General features: G+C 59.8%; 3 protein-coding genes across 5 annotated transcripts in view; all 3 read right to left on the bottom strand.

The window, feature by feature from the left end:
- Positions 1 to 2,132: 2,132 nt before the first annotated feature.
- Positions 2,133 to 6,005, bottom strand: CRYBB2 (crystallin beta B2). Of its 2 annotated transcripts, none has more exons than XM_026036730.1 (6): positions 5,934 to 6,005; positions 5,184 to 5,258; positions 4,558 to 4,676; positions 3,341 to 3,473; positions 2,604 to 2,746; positions 2,133 to 2,347 (listed from the first exon to the last, which is right to left on the bottom strand). In XM_026036730.1, the coding sequence occupies exons 2-6, from the start codon at positions 5,235 to 5,237 to the stop codon at positions 2,179 to 2,181; spliced, it is 618 nt and encodes a 205-aa protein (XP_025892515.1). In that variant the 5' UTR covers positions 5,238 to 5,258; positions 5,934 to 6,005; the 3' UTR covers positions 2,133 to 2,178. The 2 variants fall into 2 exon arrangements, with proteins under 2 accessions (XP_025892515.1, XP_025892514.1); XM_026036729.1 differs by having other exon boundaries at positions 3,299 to 3,473.
- Positions 6,006 to 8,354: 2,349 nt separating this feature from the next.
- Positions 8,355 to 10,344, bottom strand: CRYBB3 (crystallin beta B3). The gene is made up of 6 exons (XM_026036741.1): positions 10,317 to 10,344; positions 10,138 to 10,217; positions 9,009 to 9,127; positions 8,807 to 8,939; positions 8,595 to 8,737; positions 8,355 to 8,520 (listed from the first exon to the last, which is right to left on the bottom strand). The coding sequence occupies exons 2-6, from the start codon at positions 10,210 to 10,212 to the stop codon at positions 8,355 to 8,357; spliced, it is 636 nt and encodes a 211-aa protein (XP_025892526.1). The 5' UTR covers positions 10,213 to 10,217; positions 10,317 to 10,344.
- A 2,757-nt stretch (positions 10,345 to 13,101) lies between these two features.
- Positions 13,102 to 17,993, bottom strand: part of KIAA1671 (KIAA1671 ortholog) — a 44,517-nt gene continuing 39,625 nt past the window's right edge. For both annotated transcript variants that reach the window (XM_026036681.1, XM_026036680.1), the window contains exons 8-12: positions 17,561 to 17,732; positions 16,641 to 16,768; positions 16,067 to 16,188; positions 15,898 to 15,980; positions 13,102 to 15,300 (exon numbers count right to left, since the gene is read on the bottom strand). In XM_026036681.1, the coding sequence (XP_025892466.1) occupies positions 15,902 to 15,980; positions 16,067 to 16,188; positions 16,641 to 16,768; positions 17,561 to 17,732 (501 nt within the window). In that variant the 3' untranslated portion in view covers positions 13,102 to 15,300; positions 15,898 to 15,901. The remainder of the gene's footprint in view (positions 15,301 to 15,897; positions 15,981 to 16,066; positions 16,189 to 16,640; positions 16,769 to 17,560; positions 17,733 to 17,993) is intronic.

Raw genomic sequence — 17,993 nt, forward strand, 5'->3', positions numbered from 1 at the left:
GTGGCCACAGGGAGCTGGGAGGCGCTCGGCCCCAAGAGAAGCCATGGCAAAGCTGGCTCTTCTCCACGCTGGGGTGGTTGGGACAGTGCAAAAACACAACTCTGCAGAGTACAAGTTGAAACCACAGGATTAGCCTCAGCTGTTGGCACCTCTGGGAGGCAGCCCAGATGCAAGCAGGCTGCAGATAAGGAAATCCCTTCAACAGGTTGCAGGTGAATTGCCCCTAAGCTCGTTGCTGTTGTCCTCCTCTGCCTTGGTGGCGCCCCATCATCATGTCTGCTCCTGCTGGCAGCAAGCAGGGGCTCCTCACGCCTGTCTTCCCGATCTCCGGATCTCTGCTCCCTACCATATTTTCTACATTATCAGTTTGCATGCACACAAGACATTTTTTCTGTCAAATCAACCTGAAGCCCAGAGGAGGTGGCAATCTCCCATCATCAGCAGAGCTCTGTGTCGTTACTCTTGCTAAATCTCCCTTTTTCACAGCTATTCTAGGGCAGAGGGTTTCAGGGCTGGGATCATCCTGAATTTTCCTGTTGGAGAAAAACAGACAGATTTTCACAGGAAAATGGCTCCATTAAGGCAGCACCACAAAGAGCTGCCAAGGCGCGATGTGGGGAACAGCTGATGTTCCGGAGCGGCAAGTGGTTAAGTGGGAATGCTGCCTGGCTGAGTGAGGCCATTCCCAAAGAGGTGGCCCCCATCCTTGTAGACACAGAGCTGCTCTCCAGGCCCGGGGCAGAACGGCTCCACGAGGAGCAAATGTGGCCATGTCCCTGGTTGGGCCCAGTGCCCCCCCGGGCCCTCCTGAGCCCTCCAGGCCCGGCCGCTCCAGGGCTCATCTCCATGGTAACACCCTGCCCGCCATCTTGCCCCGCTGCTGCCAGGCCCAAGGGCATCTCCTCCGTTCGCCCCCATCCTGAGGGCGCCATTTGCTCCCAGGTGTTGGCGCGAGGGCAGGCAGGGCTTTTGTTTCCACCCATGACAATAATGCCAGGACATGGCTGGAGGGAGATGGGCGCTGAGGCTCATGGCGGTGAATCGTCCCCTGCCCGCCCCTGGCTGTGGTGAAGCCCCATGAGCAGCACCCATCCCTGTGTCTGCGGGCCAGCCCTCGTGGTGCGTGGGCTGCGGGTCGGAGTGTCCGGAGCAGACGCACTGCTCCCCGCCGCCGCCATCCCCACCATGCCGGGCATGGCGGCCGGGCCCGGCGTGCGCCCGCGCCTTGGGCAGGGCTGCAGTGACACACAGTGGCTGCCTGCGTGCCGGCACGCGGGCACGGCCGCCGCCGCTGCGGGATGAGGGATCCGCGTCCACTGCAGCCCTGGGGCACGGCCATGTGTGCACATCAGCACTGTGCACCCCAAGGCATCGCCTCGGGCGCCCGGCCCTCCAGCAGGACACGAGCAGGCACGAGCCTTTCCCAAAGCACAAGCGCTCCGGGAAAACAGAAATGTGTTTTTCCCTGCTAAAGCTCTATGGAATAGCCTCATTTGCTCAGTTTATGGATAATAATTAAAGCAATTCTTCATTTAGCTGAAGGGCCTCCTGGCTGGGAGGGCAGATCTGCCAGCCCTCGCAAGCGTCAGCGCTGCAGGATGGGGACACCTCTGACAGCTCCCCAAGCAACATCACACCCGGCAGCAAGACACGGGGCTGCAGAGAGGCGCCTTCCTCCCGCAGCACCGGCCCCGGTGCCGTGGTCGGTCCTGGTCCCGTGGGAGCAGCCTGGCACTGTTGCGAAGGCGGCGAACGGCTCCTGCCCCTCCTGTTGCACCTGGCCGCATGCTCCCTCCTGGAGAAGCTCTTTGCACGGCAGTTTCGTGCTCTATCAGTGCCGGCTGGCGACGCCGCGGTGCTGCTGACGCCGACTGCTTTGGGAGGGCGGCGGGCAGCGGGGCCAGCTCCGCGCTCTGCCCCGTGCCCACACCGTGTGCCCAGCAGCACAGCGGGCCGGGCAAGGCGGCCGGCCCCGCTCCCTGCCGCCTCCGCCCTCCTCCCCGGCCCCGCAGACAAGAACGGGGCCAGAACAGAGTCTGAAACTCAAAGCTTTATTCAGTTGCGTCAGCGGCAGCGTTAATCACACGGTGGGAGCGCGGGGCCTTTGGACAAGAGCGGTGGGTCATGTGAAAGCTGGTTGGGGCTTCCGCGCTCCGCGGGGCGCGGGCCGGCCGGGCTCTAGTTGATTGGGTGGTAGGCACCGCGCTGATGCCACTGCATGTCCCGGATGCGCCTCACCGACTGGATCTGGGGGTGCTGGGCGCCGAACTCTGAGCTGTCTTTGTAATCCCCCTTCTCAAACAGGTACTGGTAGCCTCTGTAGCCTGGGTACTGGTAGCCCACCCACCTGCCAAGGCAAGAGCAGCACAGTTGGACACTGAAAGGCACCGAGAGCAGAGAGATCCCTGCCACCCTCATGGGCACTGCAGTCCTGGGGGGAGATATCCCCCTTCCCGCTCCGTGCACGCAGCCTGCCCGTGGAGCAGCACTGCTGCTGCAGGGACACGGAGCGGCTGAGTCCAGTCAGGCTCCACAGAGCTCCGCTTTTGCAGAGCCTTGCCCATGTCCCAGTGCACAGCGCAGACCCAACCCCGAGCGCTTACGTTCCACTTTGCACCCGCACGGACGATACTTTCTCCTGGTAGCCATGAGCATGGAAGCTGGGCACATCATCATCTATTATTTCAATTTTCTTGCCGGTGAAACCGGGGTTTTCATACAGAACAATCTTGTGCTCCTGGCTGTCCTGCAGAGGGGAGAGCAGAAACAGGGAGGGGGCAGTAATTGCAATGACCCAGGGCTGGGCAGAGGGGAGGCAAAGCACTTTACAGCAAGCCTAAGATTGTGGGGAAGCTCAGGTGCGGGACGGGGCCCAGAGCGGGCCCTGGCAGCAGGGACTGCTTGCAGTGGCTCTTGCTCGTGCCAGAGGCACCCCCTTCCTTCCCGCCGCGAGACCTGGCTGCGCGCGCAGGTTCTGCGGGCGCTACTCAACTTACCAACAAACATCCTCTGCTGTCGGCCTGCGCTGCCCCTGCCCGCTGCCCCTGCGCTCCCCTCCAAAACCTACCCCCAGGGGCTGCTCCCCGGCCTGGCTGTTGCCCCGTGCCTTCCCCAGGGAGCCAGGGCTCCCGGCTGCGTGGGACGCGCTGACCGAGACCTGGGCCTGCACCCGCGCCCTGGAGGACACTGGCAGCGGGGCAGCGAGAACTCCAAGAAATGGTGCAAGGGAGTTGGTGCTCCTGCACCCGTGAGGCTAGGGGAGGTTGGGGAAGGCTGGGGAAGACTTCTCATTGCAGACCTTGGCCTGACGGGTGGGTAGAGGCTGTCTGGGTGCTCTCACCACTTTGATGGGTCTCAGGGAAGTGATGCTGTCGCTTCTCCGGCTGTTGGTCCAGGAATCCCAGCGGGGGTACTCCCCCTTCTCAAACACAAACTGCTCTCCTTTGCAGCTTGCCTGCTCATAGCCCACCCAGCTGGAACAGAACAGAGGCTGAACTTCAGAGGAGGGCAGCGGAGCAGAACCGGACCCGACCACCGGGCCGCCGGCAGCGGGGCAAGAAGCGCCTCCGTCGCCCCAGGGGCACCCCGCTCTCGGACAAAGTGGAAATGAGGGTTCTGGCGGCCCTGGCCAGGGGTCCCCGGGGTGCCAGGGTGAGAGCAGCAGCTCTACCCGCGCGGCAGGGCCGCCTTGGCAGTGCACATCAGCACAGACAGCGCGGGAGCACAAGTGTCCTCAGCGCCATGGCCTGGACGGGCGCTGTGCTCCTGCCGGGGCCGCCCTACAACTGCTCCCCTGCTTCCCGTGCCCCCAGGGAACCGGCTCCGGCCTTTGGAAGTGTTTTTAGGGAATTGTTGCTGAGCAGAGCTCCCTGCCCCGGCTGGTGCTGGGCAGCACATTCCCTTGCTGGCAGTGCATACCAAGGGATCAAGAGATAGAGGGGAAGGCGGCGATGCCTGCAGGGCTGCACGGCGCGGCAGGAGCTGCCCGTGCCAGTCCCTGCTCCGACAAGAGGGAGCTCCAGCCGGGTGGGGGGACAGTCAGCAGTGCCATGAGTGCGGAGCCTTCCCACCCCCTTCCCAGCGAGGCGGCAGCCGGAGCCCGCGCGGCTCCCACTGCAGCAGGAAAGCCACGAGGACACGACAAGCCCAGCTCCCCGCTGCCCCGGCACTGCTGGCCGGGCGGACCGCGCCGCGGGGCCCGAGCGCCAGGCCCGCCTGCTTTATTGGCTGGGCTCCCCGAAGGGAGGGCACGTGCAGGGCCCCACACGTCTCCATGTGACCACCAGGCATTCAGCACAGGCAAAGGGAGAGAGGAGCCGTGTAGGGGGTTGGAGGGGCGGCCGCCTCCGGCCTCCGAGCAGCAGGGCCTCAACAGCTGCCAGGCGAAAGGAGCCTCCACCCTGGAGCAAGGACCGGCTCACAGGGAAGCCCCGTGCTGCCCACGAGGACTGAGCGCTCCTGGGAGCGGGGAGTGGAGCAGGGTCCGCAGGGCAGCTCGGGCTCTGCCCAGCCCCGGCTCCGCACGCGCTCCCGTTCCTGCCCCCTGCCGATACATACGGTCCCGCGTGCACGAGGATGGAGCCCACTTTCTCCACGCCGGCTTCCTTCAGGTTGGGGCAGGCTCCATTGAGCTCATGGCAGCGGCCTTGGAAATTCTCCTGCTCGAAGATGGCGATCTGCAACACGGGAGAGACGGAAGAGCAGCAGCACGTTGGCTTCCCCAAAGCGAGAGCCAAAGAAAGGCAGCTTCGTGGGCGGGACACTGCAGGGGACCTCCAGTAGATGGGCTACATACACTGTGCCCGCTGTGGGCACCACCAGCCATGGTCCTGCCTGGCTTTGGGGTCCCCCTGGCTCGGGACACACACAGAGAGCTGCCCCAGCAAGGCACACGTTGGAAAGGTGCCGCCAGCGCCGCTGTGCCCAGCAAGGCAGCAGGATAAGCGGGGCTTAGCCGCGCTCCAGAGGCTGCACCGTGCAAGCGCAGCGCGGGCTGCCGGCTCAGCTGCACGGCAGGAGCGAGCACGGTGTCTGTGCGGGTCAGGACCCATCTCGGAAAAGCACCCAGGGCAGAGCCAGCCAAACCCTCCCTGCGCCGAGCTCGCTCTCGTGGCCGAACCCCTTCCCTCGGCGGGAGCCACTCCGGGGAGGCCGCAGCCGCCCCAGGCAGGCCCCGCGCTCACCTTGGAGCTGGCTGGCTGCTGCTTGGAGGCCGGCATCTGGTGCTCCGAAGCCATGGTCAGGCGGCGGCTCTCGTTCTCTGTGCAGAAACGCGGTGGGGTCAAAGGCGCCCTTGGGGCGGCAGCGGGGCTGCGCTGCGGGGCGCTGCGCTGGCCGCCCGCGGGGCGCTCCCCACTCCGGCCCCTTGGCCACTGCAGGACGCGGCTCACGGAGCGGCGCCGCTCGGCCAGCGCGGGGATCAGCAGCCTGCCCGGGACGGGAACGGGGACTGGGATGGGGACCGCAGGTGGCGGGGCCAGAACGGGGGCTAGCTCAGGGACATGCAGAGTTTGCACCAGCTATGCCACGGCACAGCACGGCACAGCATGGTTTAGCACGGCACGGCATGGTGCAGAGGGCATGCAGCCCCGCGCACTGCGTGGGAGCACTCTCCCCGTGCAGCACAGCACCCTCCCCGTGAGACTTGCCCCTCAATCCCAGCGGGACACGGCTCCACGGAGCAGCACAGCGTGCCAGGGAGCGGAGCCCTGCGCGGGCGCCCGCCCGGGGCTGCAGGAGCCGGGGCTGCAGGAGCCGGGTGCCACCCTGCGCCCCGGCGCTGCCGAGCGAAGCAGCGCGGCCACGGCCGCCGCGCCGCTCACCTGTCCCCCCCGCTGCCGCTGTGTTGTGCTACGGGTGGGAGCTACTCAGCTCTGCGTTGCAGTGGGAACAAAAACCAGGAAAAAAAAGGACAATAAATAGAAAATTCTTACCAGTAATACCAGTACCCGCTTGAGCCAGTGAAGAGCTGGGGCTGAGAGGTGGAATTTATACTGCGCTGCAGAAGAACGGAGCCAAAACTATTTACAAAATGGTTAACGCATGATTCGAAGTGAGAATGCTGGATTAAAAGTCAATGCAAACGGAGGTCAGCTGATGCGCAGCAGCCATTGTCTCCCCAACACCAAGGCCGGGAATTATTTCATTAGCTTTCACATTCGCGCTGCCCGCTTTGTTGGGTTTGTTGGCAAGGAGATTTGGAGTTTGCAAGCATCAGCCGAATGCATGCCAAGACCCGGACCATCTCTTTCAAACAAAGCAGCAGCCAGCCCTGCTTCAGGATTTTTGGAGCCAAAGACTTTATCCCTCTGACAAACCGACGGGCTGCCCCACAGCTAGATGCACAAAAAATTGCTGAAGTTGGCTGTTTTTGCGCCCGTCAAAACTGGCGCTTCCAAATACCTGGTAAGTGTCTGTCCACAGCGGCCTCCTCCTCCAGCAGGAAGAGCAGCCGCGCGCCCGGAGCCCGGCGAAGCGCCGGGGCTCTGCTGGCGCGGGCACCGCGCACCCAAAGGTGCGGGCGAGGGGGAGGCAGGAAGGGGCGAGCAGGGGGTGCCCGCACCCCGGGGCAGCCCCGTGCCAGGAGGGCAGTGCCGGGCGGGCGGCTGCACCCGCAGCACCCGCTTCGCGGGGCGCCTTGGGGCACCTCGAGGTGCTGGGGGCACTGGGGGCCTCGTCCCGCTGCGGCGCTGCGCAGCCTGGGCGCCCTGGTGGGGACATGGGTGCCGTGGGAGGCCGTGGGAAGGAGCCGCATGCGGCCCTGCCAGCGCCACGGCCAAAGCCAACATCAACAGCGGCGGCTCCAGCCGCCGGCCCGGGGGCCTGGCGGGCGCCGCGGGGCCAACGGCGGCGCTTGTTGCGGCCGCGGTGCCCGCGGGGGCTCGGCAGCAGTTCCTGCGCAGCCCCCCCGTCCCCGTGACACGCGTCCCAGCGGCCCTGCCGCGCACACAGGGTCCCACGCGCAGCGGGAGCCGCCGCCGCAGGGGTGCCCGCGGAGACGCTGCCCGTGCAGCCCCGGCCCTGGCGCCTGCTGCACGCGGGGCCCGCGCCTCGCATGGCCTGCGCCTCCTCCCGGTGCTGCGGGCTCTGGGGGCGCAGGCCCTCGGTGCGGGCGCCCCCATGTCCCATGATCCCAGTGTCCCGCAGCCCGGCGCACTGCAGCCGGCCCCTCGCGTCCCCCGGGCTCGCACGGCGGCCGCGCGGCGCCAGCTGCCCTCCAGGCGCTGCCGCCTCCTCCGGCGAGCCCAGCCCCCCATGGGGGGTCCTGGGGGCCCCCCCAGCACGTGAGCATGGGGGCCGCGTGGCTCGAGAGCAAAACCTTTTCCAGACTCCACTCTCTCCCCCAGCAGCTCTGCTTTGCAAGCAGCCCTGCAAGGGCTCCCACGCGTGGCGATGCCCCGGCTGCCGTGGCCACGGGTCCGAGGTGGCCGCTGTGTGCACAGTGCGCGCCCCACGGCCCACGGGCACTGCAGCCCCTTGTGCCAGGCCAAAGCAGTGCTGCCCCGGGCCCAGGGACACGTCCTTGCGAGAGCTGCCCCGGGGCTGTGCTGAGCACCGCGACTGCAACCGCAGTGGCTGCTCCAGCGGGCGAGCGAACGTGGCCGTGGGCAGGGAGTGACTAAAGGCCCTGGGGAAGGGGTTTTGACCCATGTGGGTGCCCACAGGGCCGGGCCTCCTGCGCTGCGGGTGCTGTGGGCCCTGCTGAGGACCCTGTGCTGCAGTGCAGGGCTGCTCTGCAGCTGCAGCATGGCTGCCCAGCTGCTTGCAGAGCAGGGCCGCTGCAGCGCCCGGCGGCGGCTGCTGCAGCCTGCACTGCGGCTGCATGCAGGGGGGTGACGGGCCCCTTGCAGCACGGGAGCCCACCCGGGGCCTGGGTGATGGGGCCCCTTGCAGCACAGGAGCCCACCCGGGGCCTGGCCCTGGCCGCGTGGCCCCAAGCACGGGCTGGGTGGCACCTGCAGGAGAGGGGCCAGCCCTGCAGCCGCATGGGGCCCTGGTGGTGGATGCGCTGGGGCTGGGGGTGCCGCCAGCGTACGCTCTGCATGGGACACTGTGCACGGAGGGCAGCTCTGCTCCGGCCCCCCTGCTGCCCCATGGTGCCTTCCTGCCCCCAGTGCCCTGAGCAGGGGCATTAAAGGTGTGTCTGACCTGTGCCCGTGTGTCAGTGGGAGACATGGGGAGCCCCGGCGGCTCCCGCACCCCCGGCAGCCCCAGCACCCTGGCCCAGCCCCACACCACCAAGGCAGCCTCCAGCTCAGAGCTTTATTGAGGTTTTGCAGCAAAAAAAAAAGACAGGGCCACGTCAGGCCGCGGTGCCGCGCGGCGGCGGCGGGCGCCTCGGGCTGGCGGCTCCCTCAGCTGTTCTCGAAGGCGCCCCGCTGGTGCCACTGCTGGTCACGGACGCGGCGCACCGACTGGATCAGCGGCTGGTTGGCGTCCCACTCGTTCCAGTGCCGGTACTCGCCCTTCTCGAAGACGTACTGGCGGCCCCGGTAGCCGGGGTACTCGTAGCCCACCCACCTGCGGCGGACAGGGAGCCGTGGGCTCGGCCCGCGCGGCCGCCCCCGGCGCCGGCGCTGCCCCGGGGCCCTTACGTTCCGTTGAGGGCCTTGGCACTGGCCACGCGGTCCTGGAAGCCGTGGGCCCACAGGCTGGGCACGTCGTCGTCCACGATCTCCATCTTGCGCCCGGCGTAGCCCGCGTTCTCAAAGAGGTGGATCTTGTGGTCGGGGCCGTCCTGCAGCGGGGCGGCGGGTGAGGGCCGCGGCGGGCACCCGGCCCCGGTGCCGCGGCGGCGCCTACTCACGATCTGCAGCGGGCGCAGGGACATGAGGCTGTCGCTGCCGCGGCTGCTGGACCACGAGTCCCAGCGCGGGTAGTCGCCCTTCTCGAGCACAAACTGCTCCCCGGCGAAGGCCTGGCGCTCGAAGGCCACCCAGCTGCGGGGACACGCGCGGTGGGGCGGCCGCGCGGGCGCCGGCCCCGGCCCCCCGCCGTCCCGCACTTACGGGCCCGACTCCACCTGCACGGAGCCGACCTTCTCGAGCGCCCGCTCGGCCACGTTGGGCAGCTCCTCCGTCAGCTCGCACTTCTTGCCCTGGAAGTTCTCCATCTCGTAGAGCGTGATCTGCGCGGGGAGAGGCGCCGCGGCAGCCACATTGAGCTCGGCAGCCGAGCGCTGAGCTGAGCAGACGGCCCTGCTCCAGGAAAGCACCCGCGGTCCTGGGCACCAGGCTGCAGCCAACACGGCCCGTCCGGAGCAGCACCCGGAGGGGACGGGCTTGTGCCGCGAGGCCTGGCCCTGCCTGTGGTCCTTCTGATGGCTCCAGTGGGACTTGTGAGCTGCACGGCCTGGCGCTGCCCTCGGGATGAGCCTGGTGCCGGGGCAGCAGCCGCGCTCTGCACCAGGCACAGCCACAGCGGCGCGGGGCAGTGGAGGCGGCACCGCGGCCCTCAGCGCATCCTCACAGCCCAAAGCGCCCGGCAGAGCCAGCCCCGCGGCCCCCAGCGCCGTGGGGCCTTTCACGAGGCCGGGCCCCGGCTGCGGGACTCGGGCCGCAGGATCCGCTCACGTCTCCAGCCTCCGGCGGAGCGCAGTGCCCGCTCTCTGCCCCTGCTCCCCGCTGCAGGGACGGCTGCACCCACGGCAAGACCCGCAGCTCGCGTGCTGCCCGCCCGGGCTCCCGCTGCATCTCCCTGTCTCACTGGAGCTCTCGCGCAGCAAACAGCGCTGCCTCCAAACGCACCCAAACAGCGGCTTTCGCACCCGTGCACCAGGGCGGTCATCCTGCAGCGGTGCCCGGCTGTGCCCGGCCGAGCCGGCGCTCCCGCCCGGAGCCGCCCGCGCGGCCTCCCCCCGGGGCAGCTTCGGCCCTGGGCACAGGAGCCTCTGTGGTGACTTCATCTCCTGGATTAAAGGCCGCGCGGCTGCACGGCCCTGGCTGCCGGGCAGAGGCACTGGGAAGCAGCCAACGCCCCGAGACGCTTCTCCCTCCCAGGCTGCAGCAAATGCCCCCCTGCGCGCAGGGATCCACGTGCTCGGCCTGGAGGCCCCGACACGAGTGACGGCGGCGCCGTGGGGCCTGGGGCCGCCCTCGCGCCCGGGCTCCAGCGCGGCCCCGTCACCGGCCCCGGTACCTTGTAGTTGCCGCCTCGCTCGCCAGTGCCCTCCCCGGTCGCCATCTGCTCGGGGGGGCTTTGCTGCTCCGTCATGGTGCCTGCAAAACCCCAAAGGGCAGAACGTTAGCACAGCATCCTCTGCACGTGACCCTGAGTCTTTACACCGTCAAACGCTCAATGAAAAAGGGAGAGCGCACAAGCACTCGTGGGAGCAAAAGGCAGCAGTCCTGAACACGGCTGCTCCCTGCTCACGGGTTCCCGGGGTTCTAGGCCAGGAGCAGGCGCATCCCTCCGCCTCCTCTCCCTCCTTCCAGGCCCTGCATCCTGTCCCGCTCCCTGCAGTGCGGGGCCCAGGAGCCTCTGGCTGCACCAGGGCGCACGGGATGCCCGGCCGCAGCCCGGGGCTCGCGGAGCTCCCGGCTCCGCACCCGGCTGCAGCTCCCGGTGAGCTCGGCTGGTGAGCGCCTCCCCCTGCTCCCGCCGGGCTACTTTAATGGCATGCGAAGATGTAAAAAAGGGACGAATCAAGAAACTAGAGCCCTTCGAAGTCTTAATTAAAACCCTGCGGTACCACTTCTTGGCAAACACTAGCAAAATATCCAGAGCGGCAGGAGCCGCGCGGGGGACGCACTCGCTGGCTCTCCTGCTCGGCCCTCGCAGCCCCTCCGGCGCCGCCGCTGCTGCTGCCCGCGCTGGCCGCGCTCTGGGGCCGCGCCGGCCGCCCCGGCTATTTATGGGCCGCGTCTGAACAGAGCAGCACATTATTTGGACGCTGATACAGCAGCTGCGTCTACTGAATTCCATCCATGAGATTTCATTTCAATAGCGCCCGCTCGCAGGGTACCATGGAAATGTTTTCAAATTTCTCCCGGCTGTCCCTTAAAAATGTGCCACTCGATTTACAGAAGATTAGCGTCAAAATTCACATCAGCATGTTCACGTTCCTTCTTGCCAGGTTCTCTGGAAAACTCTCCCATCAGCAGTTAACGGCAGGGTTTAACCTCAAAACCAGGCACAGTGCAAAGCAAAAAAACCCTGCAAAATATTTCCAGCTTGTTCGGACCGGCACACGAGAGGCGGCGCGGGGCGGCCCCGGCGCGGGTACCGGGCAAACCCACGGACCCCAGGGAGCCTCGGCCCCCTCTGTGGCTCCCGTGGGTGCTGGGACCCCGGCGCTCGCCCCTCGTGCGCGAGGGACCTGTCCGGAGAGGTCCAGCGCACACGTGAGCCCCACGCGCCCCGGGTTGGGGCTCGGTGCAGGATGCGTTTGCTGCCCTTATTCGGTGATGTTTCACAGCTACGAAGACCCCCGCAGGCAGCAGGTGCAGGGGGCATTTTTATTGCATTGCCACGGGCAGTGCCGGCTCCTTCGCTAACGCAGCGCCCTGGGCTCGGGGACGCGGCGGCTGCTTTGTGCAGCACAGCCCTCCGTGAGCCCCCCATGCCGCGCAGCCCCCCGTGCAGCCCAGGGCACTGCTGCCTTCCCACAGGCCCCATTCACCCCACTCCACCTTTCCCATCACAAGAGCCGGGGCCGGGCGGTGCCGGCAGAGCTGGCTCCGGCCTGACCGCGGCTCCGGGGCCACCAAGGGTGATGGAGCTGGGGGCCGGGACCCCGCGATTCCTGGCCACGCGACTCCTCTGGCTCTGTGCCCAAGACACTCCTGCTGTCTACAAGCAGCAATATTATTAAGGACAACATTACTGTAGTGTCAGTAAGCGTTTTCTCCCCTCCCATAGTAAGTGAAAAAGGTAGAGACAGAATTTCATTTCACTGGGCACAGGCTTAAAGGGCTGTATAAATATTAGCATGATATTTGTCTTGGAGCTGCTCTGACTCCCACCAACATATTCTGGTGCCTCAGCTCTCCACGACAGACCGGTACCGAACCACAGCCCCCATTTCATGGCCTAGGACAGGGCACATTGCAGCCTGTTTACACAGGTACTTGGGTTATCACCTACCTGCTGCTGCTGCTCCAGACAGAACATCTAAATAACCGCTTGCATTTAGAAATCCCACATAAAATGCACGCAGCAGTTTGGCCCATAACTGTCTGCACACAAAATACCAGCGTGAAGACCCGTGTGCAAGCAGGAGCCTGGGAGCTTCGAGTCCCGTGGGACACGGTCCAGAGACGGCCTGGAGGGGAAGGGGAAACACGTCGCATCTTTCCACACAGCGAACAGAAGCAATCCCAAAGCAGAGGCTTTTGAACAAGCAACTACTAAAACTCAGGCTGTACCAGCTTCACCCGGGTGAACCTGCAAACAGAGGATGCAAAGAAAGAAATCTGCAGCTGCAGGTGGCAGCAAAAAGAAGCGGAAAGGCTGAAGGTGCTTTCCAGAAACAACAAATTAGAACTGAGGGAGGATTCCTGTTAATGGCAAGAGAAAAACACAGTCAGAAAAGAACCATTTCCAAACGCCACAAACCACACACTTCTCTATTAAAAAGGTGCTCTACCTGTACAGCTGGGGAAGAAGCGGCAGGGAAAGAGGAGAACAGCCTCAAAGCAACAAACTGAATACTCCACTGCTCTGTATCCCACGGGAATGTCAGGATCTTGATCGCATTTGCTACCAAAAACCACTAGGATGAGAGTTGGGATGTGCTCGTAGGACAGATTCCGATAACTAATGGAAAAGCAAATCCAAAGAAAGTGCTGAAACTAGGAGCTCATTCCCACTTTGTATTAACAGCAAATAAAACATGTGGCCACAGAAGAAAGAACAGGCATTATTTGGAATTAAAATAAAATTGTATAATTTGTATTACAGTATGTTCTATCATTTATGAAGTAATAACATATATATAGTTCTTTTATTACATAGTGAGAACCTGAAGAGAAGGAAATACATATTTAATTCATATACAAGAAGTGATAGAGAAGAAAAAAACACTTTCCCATTCAACAACATTCTAAAGATGCTTTTTAATCAGACACTTAAGCATTAACATTTCTCAGTAGTAGGTTAAACTGCTAAATACAGCTAAGTTTCAGTGCATTGTCCAAGCAGACGTGGAAATGCAGATACATTCAAAGGGCTTTGTGGAAACCTAATATTCTTCCCCTCAGTTTCCTCACGCACAGAGCAAATATTGCAGTTTAAATAATTTCTGGCCTTCATTTATTAGATCAAGAAGCATTAAATCCTCCAACTACGGGTAATGAGACACTGTCAACCTGCTGAATTCTAAAATTAAGACTCTGTAAATATTCTTGTAAGCGGGGGAATTTACCTGATTTCTAGACACTTCTTAAAATAAGTCCCACTCGACTTGAGTAATGATAAAAAAAAATAATGATTATTCGTCTGTCGCACCTGCAAACATTGCTGCTTGCAAGCTACCTGAAGTGCATACATCACACCCGGCATACAGCTGATGACACTCTGAATGCTGTCTCAAAAAGACCCCAGAAGTCGCCTATCAAGGCTTTTTCTAAGAGTTGCCTTTTCCAGCATCATCTAAGGAGGAGGAACAAAACACATAAAACGTATTATAAAATTAATTACGAGCAGCTCTCTAGTAGTCTGCCCAGCTGCAGCCTGGGGGGAGGCCCTCTCCGCTTGCCCCCGGAGAGGCGCCGCAGAGCACGAGATGCCCGGCAGCGACCTCGGTGCTGCTCTCGCTGGCGGCAGGGAGGCCTGAAAGGGCTCTGAGGTGACGGGGCGGCGGCGAACGGAGCCCTTCACCACTCGCTCCCCCTCCACGGAGCACCCAGGGCCGCCCCGGCCCCACAGAGGGGTCTCCCGACCCGCTGCCGTCCCCCAGGAGCGGAGCGGGAGGGCAGGCAGGGCCCCGGCCGCGGTGCCTCCAGGGACAGAGGCTGCTGCTGCGCCGAGTATTGGAGACCCCCTCAGCAGGACACGGAGGGCAGGGACACCAACAGCAGCCTGGCTGCTCCCCTGGTACCGCAGGGCCACTCACGGACCCCGTCCGCGCAGCCCCAGTCCCTGCCGAGCGCCACCGACACGACGGAACGACTGCTGCCGGCTGCATCCGCAAAGGGGTTCTGAGAAAAGCACTTCCTCAGGAAAAGAATAAACTGCCTCTTAACTGGACACCTCTGTGGAGGCACCAAACCTGCATTCAAAGATATATTAATATATATTGGTGATAGCAGTGATAATCAGAACACCAGTGCTACGGATGAGATTACCTACACGGCTACTCTAACCAAAAGAAGATAGGTAATTCCTTGGAGAAACTGAAAAACACCTTTAGCTTATCCTGCAAAATTAGCGTAGAATAAAAACATAAAACTGGTATTTACAGATTAATGAATAAAAACACGAAGTGGGACTATGCAAACTGCTATTAAAGTGACATTCAGTAATTAACTGGAACCCTGATATGAGTTTAGCATCCTCCCTCTTCCCTTCCTTTTTTTTTCTTTTTTTAATAAAAAACAGTATTTACATGTATTTTTCAAGAGAACTGGTTGACATTATTGCTTGATCCTTTTTAGGAAAGACATTCCAATGAAGCAATTATTCCACATGCTGACAAAACACAGAATACCATTTCAAGAATGACAAAAATTAACATTTTGTTCATCTAAAAATTATACTCATCTGCTAGACCAGCAGATCACATGTAAATATAAGCCAATCAAAAATACATTTTACAAAAAATAATCAAGTTTCCTTTTTCAGTATGGCAGTAAACATAATTTGTTCTTTCACTCTCACCTTGCACAAACTGCATTCTAAATCAGAGCTTACTTTTTTTTCTTTTTTACAAAAAAGATAAAATTGATTAAAATTGTTATTTTCATAAGCAAATACAAAAGCAGCCTGGGAGCTGGCAGCCCCCCAGAAGTGCCGCTGCCGGGGCGCCGAACACGCACACGGGAGCGGGCGTCGTGGGAGGCAGCGAGGGGCCCGTCCCGGTGCCCAGCACGGCCAGACCGGCGCTCCGGCCCCTCCGTGCTACCTGTGGAGCTCTCGCTCCTCCTGCCAGGGCTGACGTGGCTCAGCTCCCGAAGCTGGAAAGATGCAGCTTTGTATTTGACTATGAACGTTAAGCAGCTTTCTCCACAAAACAGGAAGGCACCATGCACATAGCAGTTGAGGCAGGAAGCAAACAGCAGCAACATGACGTGTGAATTTTAGGTTCAGATGAGTTAAGGCTTCTGTTAAACTTCTGTATCTTCTCCTGGTCATCGTCATTATCTACAGAGAGAAAAAGGGAAGCTACTGAAATAACTCAGTGTGGGACGGATAAGGAAACAGACCCTGAGATGTGTCTGCAACTGGGAGGTCCCCATCAGCACCCGTTACTGGTGCTGGGTCACCCTGGTCTCACATTATTCAGTGTTCCGGGTGCCCGAGAGCTGCCCCTGGCACAGCGCAGTGCACAGCCCATGGCAGGCTCCCTCCTGGAGCCTCGTGGAAGCGCTGCAAAACGGCAGCACAAAGGCACAGGGAGCTGCAAACCCCAAAGTGCTCGGAGAGAAAGCGCCTGCACCAGCTGGGCGCTCGCTGCCGTGAACGCGGCTCTGCCGCAGCTTCCCGCTCCGTGGCAGCGGTCTGCTTTAATGCTTACACTTACAAATTGTAATGCTGACACACTCAGGAGAAAATCCACATTTTGATTATTATTTACTTAAAAGTGAGTGTTAGAGACCTGCTGCATGATGAACCGCAGCAGCGGGCGCAGCCCGTATCCTCACACCGTCCTCCACGCCACCCCACGGGAAGGACATCACGCCCTGCACTGAGGGTCCTCAGCGCACACTCCCACACAGCAAAAGCAGCCTCAGAAGGTACCTTTTCAAACCTGATTCTCATAATGGCTCTGTCTCTTCTTTGATTTCAGCTCCTTCAGCCACTGAGGGGACTTTTCTTCTGACCTAAGGTACACAAAATATTTTCAGCTTGCTTTGGAAGCCGCGGGGAGGTGAACGTTCCCGGCCCCCCGGGACGGGCCGGCGCTCACCTGTCCTCCCGCTCCGCACTGGAGGGCGGCACTCTGCTCCCGGGGGCTTTCGGGGACTTGAACAGCTGCGCAGAACTTACTTCACCAGAAGTCTCAGACTCCTGTCTTTTCCGCAACTGGGCCTAAAAAAAGAAAATAAATAAATAAATAAAATAAATAAATAAAATAAATAATAAAATAAATAATAAAATAAATAATAAAATAAATAATAAGTGCTTATTTTTAAACTGGCTTCTTCTACAAAAAAGTTTTTTTGCAATCAAATCACTCAAATTTACAGAAACACATGCCTTAAATCAATGAAGAAAAACCTTGCAAGCCTATGCAGCTCCAAAAACTTATTTACTCTTGCAAAGCTGATTTTCCATCAAATAATTTAATATTTCTGTCCAAGAGTTAAAAAATGAGAAAGCTAACTGCAAGATTTCTGCACAGATCATAAAGCGCCACCCATGCCCGTGCTCAGCCCATCTGCACCATCATCTTCAACAGAATTCCCTGCGCTGTTTCCAAGTGGCACCCGCAATTACAGAACCAGGTTAGGTCTGATCCGACAGGCTCCATCAATGGTCACCTTGAGGACAGCGTGGTCCATTCCCGGGAATACTGGAAGCCTCTGAGCTTGTACAGAAGATGATTTCCCAATACGATGTATTTTCTCTTCCTCATCAGAATCTTCTTGTTGCATAGTTTTCTTCTCTTCTGGTAATCAGTTATATAACAAATAGCACAGAGAGGGGAGGAAAAAAAATAAAGAAATTAGTCAGCAAGTTTCGCATCTATAGTCTTTGCTCCACATCTCTTCCTTCATTAAAAATATATTAATAGCAATACTAATACACTCTATTCAGTTTGATGACACATTCTGCCCTGCGTTCACAAGCTACCCAAGTGCTACCAGCACCAGGCAGTGATTTAGCACCCACACACCCGTTAAGCCATCCAGGCCCTTGGGTGAGCAGGGATTTTCAATGCCTCCTGCTTTTCCTATTGCATCCTAAAGAACAGGGCAGGCCACGAGAGAGATATTCTTGACAGGACGGTTTGAAGGAGGCAAATTATCCTCAACTAGGCTCCCTTCTCCTGTAGCAATTATAGCTGCTAGAAAGGAAGAACATCTAGGAGGCACCTATAGAATACAAACCATTACAGCTGCTCTCATCCATTACCCATAGGTTTATGCATGTGAAAAATACACTGAAGAATGCATCCAAAAAACAGCAACGTAACTTTTTAGAGGAACGGACACTGAATTATCTTAACGAAGCATGAAAGCACTACCACCAAGCACAACCCGGATAATTACAACATTAACCATCTCTTATCACACCGAATGTTATCATTTTTGGCCAAACAGTCGTAACGGTTTCTGAACTCATTTACTTCTCAGTGAAAAGCTTCTCTTATATCAAATGCCAGGAGGCAAAGGAGGCTGCATCAAAGCCCCCTCATGAACCTGATCATGGTTAATTATTTCAGGCAGCTCACAGATACCTGTGGAATCTTTAAACATCCAGGAAGTGTCTGGATCCTCCAAAGAAAATCTGTTCTCAAACTCCAACCCTCTACTTCTTCGAAGAGAGTGGGAAAGGGGGGCCCGGTGGCGTCTCTTTTTGCTGAGCTGTGCACGAGTCTTCAGTGCGCTGGAGTCTAGGACAGTGGTTTGCTATAAAGGAGAAGATAAAATAAATTTACTCTTAACCAGACTGAAAACAGTCAATTCCTCCATAATGATCTCACAACCTACTCTCAGGCCTTCACCCATTTAGCTTTATCAAAAATACATGCACCTCATTATAATTCCTGTGGTTATTTTAAAGCCATATTAAAGAGAATGTATGATGAGGGTATGCTGCACAGTGACTAACGGGATACTGTGAACTCCCTCGGCTGCAGATGCCCTATCTGCAAGATTTGTTTCCATTAA

Source organism: Nothoprocta perdicaria, unplaced genomic scaffold (assembly GCF_003342845.1).
Source record: "Nothoprocta perdicaria isolate Ctin4 unplaced genomic scaffold, notPer1 scaffold_185, whole genome shotgun sequence".
Taxonomy (NCBI): Eukaryota; Metazoa; Chordata; class Aves; order Tinamiformes; family Tinamidae; genus Nothoprocta; species Nothoprocta perdicaria.

Coding starts and splice junctions, on each gene's coding strand:
- CRYBB2 (XM_026036729.1), bottom strand. CDS start 5,237: ATGGCTTCGGAGCACCAGATGCCGGCCTCCAAGCAGCAGCCAGCCAGC. Junction 4,677..5,183: donor AGCAGCCAGCCAGCTCCAAG/GTGAGCGCGGGG, acceptor CCCGTGTTGCAG/ATCGCCATCTTCGAGCAGGA. Junction 2,348..2,603: donor GTGCGGGTGCAAAGTGGAAC/GTAAGCGCTCGG, acceptor TTGCCTTGGCAG/GTGGGTGGGCTACCAGTACC.
- CRYBB3 (XM_026036741.1), bottom strand. CDS start 10,212: ATGACGGAGCAGCAAAGCCCCCCCGAGCAGATGGCGACCGGGGAGGGC. Junction 8,940..9,008: donor GTGCAGGTGGAGTCGGGCCC/GTAAGTGCGGGA, acceptor GTGTCCCCGCAG/CTGGGTGGCCTTCGAGCGCC. Junction 8,738..8,806: donor CCCTGCGCCCGCTGCAGATC/GTGAGTAGGCGC, acceptor GCCCCGCTGCAG/GACGGCCCCGACCACAAGAT.